Source organism: Montipora foliosa, chromosome 9 (genome assembly GCF_036669935.1).
Source record: "Montipora foliosa isolate CH-2021 chromosome 9, ASM3666993v2, whole genome shotgun sequence".
NCBI classification, from domain to species: domain Eukaryota; kingdom Metazoa; phylum Cnidaria; class Anthozoa; order Scleractinia; family Acroporidae; genus Montipora; species Montipora foliosa.
The window spans coordinates 16,010,958-16,020,957 of NC_090877.1; the positions used below are offsets into that span (position 1 = coordinate 16,010,958).

The 10,000-nt window shown below is 40.3% G+C and overlaps 1 protein-coding gene across 1 annotated transcript in view; it reads left to right on the top strand.

Annotated features, from left to right (window-relative positions):
* The window catches only part of LOC137972050 (cytosolic endo-beta-N-acetylglucosaminidase-like), a 26,757-nt gene extending 17,444 nt beyond the window's left edge, over positions 1-9,313 (top strand). The window contains 7 exon segments of the mRNA XM_068818859.1: positions 549-660; positions 789-994; positions 4,445-4,599; positions 6,806-7,019; positions 7,343-7,419; positions 7,856-7,902; positions 8,037-9,313. Coding sequence (XP_068674960.1) covers positions 549-660; positions 789-994; positions 4,445-4,599; positions 6,806-7,019; positions 7,343-7,419; positions 7,856-7,902; positions 8,037-8,384 — 1,159 coding nt within the window. The 3' untranslated portion in view covers positions 8,385-9,313.
* Positions 9,314-10,000: the final 687 nt, after the last annotated feature.

Here is a 10,000-nt window from a genome sequence, read left to right on the forward strand (position 1 = left end):
CATTCAGTTTACACATGTAAAGCTATCGACTGCTCAAGGCTGTTATCTCCCGAGTAATAACGAAAATGGATGCGTCGTTCGTGGGCCCAGTTCTCGGCCACACAAGAGTGCGCTCGATTCCTCAGAATAAACAATGCTTTATCACCAATTTTTTGTTGTTAAGTCACTAATAAGGCTTGTGTTTGATATTTCGACCACAAAGTATCCTTAACGAGCTTTGTTTCATGTTAGAAAAAGAAGTTTTCGTGAAAACCAAATTCACCTACCTTCGTGTCACCTCGACTTGCTCACAGTATATAGTAGCTGTAAACTCAAAACTCGGCAGGACGAAAGGCAAGGAATCAAGCTACCTTTGAAAGCAAGTGCTTTTTATTCGGACTCATTTGTGGCGCAAAAAATAAACGTTGAACAAAAAGTGGCCGTGAACAGGACCCCTTACTGTACATGTATCTTGTCTCTTCCTAATGATTACTGATATTTACAGTATAGTAATCTCTATTGAATTCACTGATAATCATGCTGAAGTGTTCTTTGCTTCCTCTTCAAAGGTTTTGGGGGCTGTTAGCTCCTTTTTGCACAGTACATGCTGTAGTGAGCAAGATCCCTTTTGTAACTTCACTTTGCCGTGGCTGTGGGAAAACTGCCAGCATAGATGGAAAGGTGTTCTTCCTTTTCTGATCGTTACAGTTGTGTACTCTGTCTGTCTCAAGCCTGTGAATTGGTTCATGAAGTTTATGTGGCTTGAGGTTTCTTCAAATAATTTTTGTGTTCAATTTATTTTTTATTAGGTCGTGGTTTCTCACCCTTGGACAAATTTGAGTGCTCAACAGTGCCAGCCATCATTCAACAACTCATTCTTCAATCTAGGTACCCAGAAAGGCCTGGTTGTGAACTCTGTGAAAAACACAATGGACCAGGCATATAATGGAGGAAGTTGTCTGCTGGTTTCTGGATGTGTTAACTCTTCAAGTGAGGTTTCCAAAAGTGTGGTTAGGTAAATTATGCCTTTACTGCATTCAACAAAATAAATACCCCTTGAAAAGTTTGAGCAGTTAATGAAGGGTGTATATAGAACTTGTTAATTCTTTTATCTTATAAGCACCACTAAAATGCCAAATGTGGGTCTACATGTAAATTATTTCTTCCCTTGAAGCTAGAGTGCATTTAAGCTGAATGCTGAGGAAAATGTTTGAATGAAAACCCATGTTTTAGACTTGTTCGCTTAGCATTCATTTTTATTTACATGCCCAGAAAAACGTTAAAACCCCAACTTGTAGCCTGTGTACAGCCGCCCGCTCTCCGAAAAAAAAAAATCGGAGAGGAGCGTCTGTGATTTACCGTTAGTAATCGTGTTCCGGAATAATTTTGCAGACATTATTAAGTGATCTACGCTGACCAAAATTTGCGTGGTTCATATTTCGTTGGAGCTAAATTCTCAAAATGGTGGTCAATGAGGTAGATTTCAAACGTGCATCGAAGAGCGTCTCCTATAGTTTTAAGATACCTTGGCTTTATAGCATAGAAGCACTCTTTAAAGGAAAGGATGTATTTGCAAGTCTTCTAACCAGGTACGGCTCTGATCTTCAGAACAGCACAGATCGTTGCGGATGAACTGTTATTTTCCTCGGTGTGTTCACATCTCAAATCTTCCAGGGCATCACGCTTTGTAGATTGTGCTTGAGAATGGCTAGGCTGGTCCGAGCAAGGCGTTGGGATTACATTGACTGGTAAGGAATAGCGGGAGACGTTTTCGAGTGGACAATCTTTTCAATAGTGCTATATTCACCTCGTGAAGAGCGCTTTCGTTTCTTTTGCGCTGACAACAATTCCAACAAATGTACGTCGAATCGATTTCCACTTCACACTCCATACATAACATTTCCGCTCGTACTTTAAAAGAAAAACCTCTTTGACAATCAAAATGATTTTTATTCGTATTTTGTATTTTGTATTTTGCTCAAAGTACACACGAACTCATCGTAAAATCTCTCACGGTGGTTCTCACGGTGTTGATGTGGATAAATAAAATAAAAGCCAATCAAAACTCGTTGTTTCAATGATGTAATGATCGATGGGTTATAACCAATCAAATCATTTTCCACACCTTCCAGGAAAAATCACGTGGTATGGAACACGATTATCAACGGTAAATCACAGACGCTCCTCTCCGATTTTTTTTTTCGTAGAGCGGGCGGCTGTACACAGGCTACCCAACTTGCCGATTGCATTTGTAAACTTGATGACCCACTTGCCTGGGTTCATTAGTTATTTATTTAAAAAAATGGTCTCGTGACATTCTTTGAGTTCTAACTTGTATTGAGTGTGCATTTGCCAAGTGGGCAAGCATAGGTACCCCAAGCTCACGGAGAATCGTTGTTGCGGTAAATAAATTTTAGGGCATTTTTGTATGGGGAAACTAGCGCTTGTTATTTAGGGCATTAAAATAGAAACAAAAGGACGTAGACGCAGAATTTCTTACCTTGCCTCCTTGTCTTATTTATGGTATGTTCTTAGGATTTCTGGCCATTTCAGCGCGATTCAGGAAGTTTTAGTTCTACCGTTGCTCTCTCAATAGAGAGAGAAAACAGCGAACCTATTACCTACTGGAATAGCGCTGAAATGGCCAAAGTACGCCACAAATACACTGATAAGGTATCGAGAAGACAAAGTAAGGCATTTTTGTTCCATTCATGTTCTTTATTTTCGACTCCTAAACACATTTGCAAATTCCCATTCAAATGCTTCTAATTTTAACTGATCGTGATGCGCAAATTACATCGTTAGCTCGGGGTACCTGTGGTGCAATTTGTCAGAGCAAACCCCTTGCAAATCTACTACATGCACGTGAAATGTACTTGTCCTGGAGAGTGGTTTTCTCAAGCGTTGATTTATCTCATACCCTTGGGTTACCCCTCTTGAAATTCTCCTTCGTAAGGAATTTTTATCTCCTATCCTTTGGGTGAGTATAATTCCTGGATGACTACACAGCAAGGTTTGGATGTTGGTAAGGGCACTCATTGGTGAGATTCCTTGAAATGACTGCACGTAAAACCAGCATCATAATGTTTATTTGACAGTTACAGCGACTTTCATATGACCTTGAAAAGTAAACGTAAGAACAGGACGTAAACAAAAATGCAGAACATTTTCATTGGCTTAGCGAACGCGGATGCGGACAGCGTCATCTCTCCATGGAACTTTCTGGAAGCGATCGGCATTTCGCTTTGACGTTATTTGAAATGCAGTAATGTGATTGGGCAATCAAACTGTTTACTGCCCTTATTAGGAGTTTCCTTGGTGGGAGTAAGGACAAGCTTTGTTTTAATGTTGCTCAACATGGGTCCGTGAAAAAATTTGTCAACACTTTTTCAAGGTCATACGAAAGTCGCTCTATTTCACACTTTTATGTACAAAGGGCGTCCTACCCGTTATGTAAGGATCCATGATTCTTGTCTCGGTATTTAATGTAAGCGACACAAATTTGTCTCGTCGAACGAAATGATACATGAAATGAATCATGTATTGAACTGTGGATATGAAATCAAGTGAAGCTATATGACTCTCGCAGTTCTGAACGCCATTTTAGCAATTGTTTAGAGAAGCCTGAACTTCAACGGGGTTTGTTATACCTCCCAACTCAAATGCGTTTTCCGATTAGAGGAGAACGTGTCACGTGTCATGGGTCAAAACTCACTCACTCCCCAGGGCGAACAAAACTCACTAACTCCCAGGGAAACAACAACTTGAACTTTCAACTCGCACGTGATCAGGTCGTGCACCTTTGAAACAGCGGCAAATTCCGTGTAAAAATCCGTGTATTGTTTTATTTTGAGTTGGGAGGTATAACAAAACACTTAATGACTGGCCCCATGGGAAACAGAGAGGTTGATTTCCCCTCGACTCGGCTCGGCTTCGCCTCGGGGAACATTGAGGGTCCCGGGGAAAAAAACTGACTGTTTCCCTTGGGGCAAGTCATTAAGTGCTTATTGAACCCTTGACCTCGCAATGCCGGTGCGACGCTCTAACCAACTGAGCTATGAAGCTGGTCATTTGTTAGCCTGCGTAGCTGGCGGTATTTTTGGCGCAGAGAAAAATACGTCCCTCCCAGTTCTCTGCGCAGCTTCGCCGCCCGGTTTTTTATCCACTCGCGCCAACAATACCGCCAGCTACGAGTCATTTGGGGATTCAAATGTTCCCGTGATCAATGAATCAACGAACGAAATGATATATGAAATTAATCATTATCTACACATTTGCTAAAATTGCGTTCATAACTGCGAGCATCATATCTTTAATTTGTTTCATGTTTGATGTAATACAGGGGGGTTGGGGGGAGAGGCTAATTCAAAAGCTGGAAGGTGACCTATACGGGTTAAGGGCTTTTGTCGCACGCGAAATCCCTCAAATTTTTGTTGTTTACTTCTGCTTTGCTTTTTTTTAATAGGTTGCTGAAGACGGATTTTCAAATAAAAGGACCTCTCTTGTTGTCATTCACGTTTAAGTTAGACCCTGTTCACTGTTTGGGCGTGGCATTACAGCTGCACACAGACAAAGTACCAACATACCTACTCCTGCTTCCAGGAACGTCAAGCGAGGAAGGTTGGAATTGTGTTGCTACGTTTTTCAAGTCATGATAATCTTTTGTCTTTTCTAACTTAGTTCCTTGTTTATCGATAACTGATGATTTTTTGTGATCGATCAAGTTTTTATTTTTTGAACGTACTTTATTTTAAGCAAGGTGTTCCAAGGTGAAAGCAACCTGCGTCTTTGGCTTAGAGGCAATTGCCATTTGTTCGTAGGTTTACTTTGGCTTAATGTGACCACGAGGGATAAAAACATTTAATAGAACATTGTGTGTTTATGTGATATCCTGTTGTTTTACGTGGCTACGAAACACCATCAGTTAAGTGATCTGACGACTGACGAATGATCAAGGGAAATTGCTGATCCAATAACGTTGAAATCGCGTTAACTTGAATTTCATTTAAAAAGGCAACATATGAGTGCACGTATTCAGAATTTGTATCTCCAAGTACATGCCTGTACTCTAGAGCCCCAGAAGGTAACAGCTTTAATGAAAGCAAGAAAGGAACTCGCACTGTTCTCTGTATCCCAAGGTTAATTCACGAAAAAGACAGGAGACCTCCGCTCACAATCACCATTCACTCCCTTGGGCTAGGCTCCGTAACTCCAATTTCATTGGCTGAAACGCCATTATGCGGCTTATCGCATTTTAACAAACAGAAATTAAAACATTGCTCGGTTGATCACATTCTACTTAATTCTTCATTCAAAACGAATCACTAAGTGTTTAACACGCAGAACAAAAGTTCTCCACCCTTTGCACGAGCAGACTTTGATGATTACTTCCGCTCAGCTTGTGACGAAACTTCAGTCATTGGGGAGATTAAGGACGGTGCCTACTATTGTTATTGCGCATACGTTCTGCGCATCTTCAGATACTCGGGTTTCCTATTGGTGATGCTTACCAATACAGGGATATTGTTGCGCGGTTTTAAACCATGCAGAGAAAGTAGATCTTCGTATTACTCTTGGTATCTAAAGAGAAAATTTGTTAAGATCTATCTTTCCTGTAGGTCTAGATAGCAGCAACAATATAGATAGTCGTATAAACATAACAACTTTCTTTAATTTTCCAGACATGTTTCGACGGTACATCCGTCATCTTCAGTGTCATCTTCTTGACAACGCAATGTAACGAAGTTTGTAAGATCGCGCGCGCTTTAAATTCAACGGCGATTTCAAAATATGTAACACTGAAGATGACGGATGTACCGTCGAAACATGTCTGGAAAATTAAAGAAAGTTGTTATGTTTATACGATTATCTATCTTTCCTGTATAATCATAAATCGGGGCAAAAATACCTTTGAATTAGAAGGCGCCGTCCTTAAATGGGACCCCCACTTCAACAAAAAAATAACTTTAAATCACAGAAGATAACTGAAAATATTTTCAAAGAAAGCGTTTGCATGATCCGAAATAAATAAGGTTTAGAATCGCCTATTTTTGTTTTCAAATTTCGTGGGCGCCGCCATCTTGAATAATTGTGACGTGTTACGGTTGCTCTATTGTTATTAGGCAAAAGTTCTTTAAGTCAGAACAATAGTGCAACCGTAACACGTCACAATTATTCAAGATGGCGGAGCCCGCAAAATTTGAAAGTGAAACTAATTAGCGATTTTAAAATTCACTTTTCCTGATATAACCTCTTTTTTAAAACAAATTTTGAATAAATTTCTTTGTAAACCTAATTTCCTTCGGTTTAAACTTATTCCGTAGTAAGAGTGGAGGTTTCCTTTAAGCACGGCCATTTCTGAGATGCGGACGGCAACCGGACGTGAGCTGTTTTCCCTTTTAACTTGTCTTCACACAACCACATTTACATTGGTTAGTATCTTTTCTCCATTAGAGGTTCGTGATTAGTATAAAAATCTGGGAGACACTACTGTCCTGGCACGCGAAATGTTCTCTTCCGGTTGCCGTCTGCGTCTCAAAAACGCGCGTGCTTGAGGTCCCTATTGTCATCCCTAAGAGTCCTTCTCAGATCTACACTCACGCGGACGATCGTACATGTACTTTACTTAATTATAATATGACTCCTGGATTTAAGCCATGTATGATTTTAATTTCTGGATTGTTGGTACATAATTTTTATCCCTAACGACTTGAAATTATAGCGAAACGATTACATTGACCCGATAGACGTTCGTGTAGTCGTCGTCCATCTTGCGTAAGTTCTTATTAGCGGTACTGTGCTTATATGGTCTTAATTCACTTCAAAGATTTAACAGATCCAGAGAATTCTGAATTAAATGAAAAGCTGGTTCGTCGTTACGGGATCCCAAAGTCACGGACGCTGACGTCATCAGCTTTCACGTCTCCCATTGGTCTGGATCGTTACAGAATGTTTGAACCTTTGACCGGTGATTCTCACAATACAGTAGAGCAGGCTCATGGATTGACAGTGGATGACGACGTTGAAACATGGTGTACACGGTGGGTTGCAAGTAGCTGAACTGAGTCGTACTCGCGTTTAGAGTTGACTGGTTTGTTTATTACACATTTGCTCATGTTCGGTGTAATCTCGTGGTGTAAACACCATTCTTAAAATAATGTATTCATGGTGGCGACCGAGAATCTGTCAGTAAGACAAGGGAGTTCTCCAATCAAGCGCGTCGGTGCTTATTAGATTTTTCGCTCGTGGCTTTTTTTCGAGGGAGGTGATTAAAAAACGACTTAAAGGCGCCGAAGTATTACTTCGTCAAGGCCTTGTCTGCGCTCAATTTATCCTGGCTTAATGATACCTTCTAAATCCACAGACACTATCTGATTGCCGAGAAAGAATTGGTTGGCCACACTGTGCAAGAGATCAGACTGGTTTGCTCTGTTGTTTCAGGTACTAAGAATTGATTTTGAGCGAATCTAGCTTGTCATCATGCATGACATGATTAGAATCCAAGGAACCTAACAGCCTTCCCTCCCCGCGAATATCATAACCGGACAAAACGTAAAAGTGTAGTTTCGGACGTTCTTTGTACTTCCTTTTCACCGTACATTAACCACTGTAGCAGGGGCGCTTTGGAATTTCGATTCGCTGTTTATCAGAGTAGAAACTAGGGCGGACAAACTTTGACGTCGAGAAATCTGGAACGGGAGTTATCCGATTTCCCGTGGGTGAGACAAATAGCAACAAACTGTTTTGCGCTGGAAATAAACTGCTTTATGCTGGATAATAAGCTTTCGCTAATGCCCCATTTGGGATTAGTCAATTTCATCCTTTGTATTTCTTGTAGTATATCAGAGTAAATTAGATTGGCTTTTTTTACTTTCAGGTGCAAATTTTACAGGAGAATTCAGTCTCTACTTGGGGGAAATAAAGGTTATTTTTTTCCTCTTTTTGTCCATGTCACACGTGTATGCCACCCTTTCAAACTGCTAAATTATACAAGTCAACAGAGACCCAAGTTTACCAAACTGAAACGGATTACAAACTTTGTCTGTTGTTTTCTCTAGATTATTGATCCACAAGTTCTCAAGCTGCCATTGGGATTAGCGCGAAACGTAAGAAGCCTCGATTTGGAGTGGAAATCACGTGGCGACGAACATCTCTTGAGCCTCACTCTCATGTGGGACTGTCCAATTGGAGAAAACAAACTTGACCCACCCGCGTATTTCAACATTTTCAGAGTGTCCCATGACTCTAACACATTTTTAGGCCGCGCAATGGTGGAGGCATATCGAGTTTGTCAAATACCCGTTTCGAAAACTTGTTCTTCTGTAGAGTTTATCATTCAAATTGTTACTAGCTCAGGACTGAAGAAGCCAGTGCGGGAAAGCACTCATTTCAAATTAAATTGGTAGAATCGTAAGTGGTAAAACTTTACTTTCCAGTCAATGAACCCAAATCCTTACGCTTGTCTCGGGAGGTGATAATTTCGATAACAAAGGCTGCCTTATCTTTTTCTTCTGGTTTTTTTTTTCTGGAAAGGGAAAAAACGTGAAAAGCATGCCGGCGAATGAAAACATGACAAAATTAAAGATGATCTTAATTTATAGTTTTCACAGTTTATAAATAGTGTTATCAAAGCCGAGTTCAGCTTACTGTGGTAAAAAAATGTAAATGCTTTGTTTATCAAGCTAGTTCACAGGCATCCCACTTTTAATAATCTGAAATAAACAGTAAGGACCCCAACTGGCATGAGGCAACCAGTTGGCTGTTTACATGGTAGAGTTGAATCTGGGACAACCGGAAACAAATCCAAACCAGTGGTGTAGAGCGGGATTTGAACCCAGGGCAACCGCATGCAAACCCAACACCCTAACCACTGGCTGATTTATAATACAGAAAACCATTAAAGAACAATAATAAGGAATTTTTTGAGGCTAAATGGCAAGTGTACAATAATCCTATGGAGCTTGTTGTGACATATACATGTATAATATAAATTGTTATTGTGTTATTGAAAGCATGTTATTTTTAATATAGTGTGTGTTCACTCATGTGGCCTGCTGCCATGTTTGTATACTAAAACAAAAGGAAGCATTTTCATATAAATAGAGTTTAATTCGGAAAAGAATATTTTACTCCAACAACATGGCCGCCGAGACGTTTTGTGAAAACACTATTGATTGTATTTTACTAGTAACTATTAATGGTTATGGAAATAAGATGTAGGGGAAAAAGAGTTCAGCTCACTGTTCTCTTGCATTAATAATCATAATTAGCCGATGAAATGGGAAAAGACTAACAATAAATAAAATAAATAAAAATAAAAAATACTGAAGCTTGATGGCAAGTTACTGTTTGAAAAACCGGACGCTCGTTGTCTTCTAGTTGAATGTAAAAAAGTTAAATTTTTTCTTACTCCCAGTACCATCCCTGGAGAAGGGGGTTAACCAGTAGACTTGACGACGAGTCGAGCTCACAGAGCGCGAAGTGAGAGAGCTCTGTACGACTGCCAAACCGGAAACGAAAAGCGAACGACTTTAGAAAGTCTAGTTAAACCCCGATGAAACAATTTCTTCAACACTGACAACAAGAATACCTGGGCTATAAGGTTAAAAAAAATAATACATAATTGACCACTTCCCACGAGGGGCTTTTCAGGACCAATGAAACATAATCAACGAAACGACAGAACACATCAACAACAACTGTTAAGAATCCCAACTGGCCGGAGGCAAACCGGTTGGCTATTTACAAGTGCAGCTGGGAAGTTGAACCAGGGACTACCAGGAACAAATTCAACGAGTGGTCAGAGCGGATCTTGAACCCAGGAACTCCGCATCTCAAGGCAAGCGTCCTTACCACTGGGCCACACTGCCTTCTGAAGTTGAAGCGATAAAATCGAAACCTGGTGCTATGTCAAAAACTGATTAACCGTCAACGAACGATTGAAGCTTTTGCTGACACTACGGTATCGCTTTCAAGTTTCATTTCCTTTCAATCTTTGTCATGCATTAACGTACGGGATTTC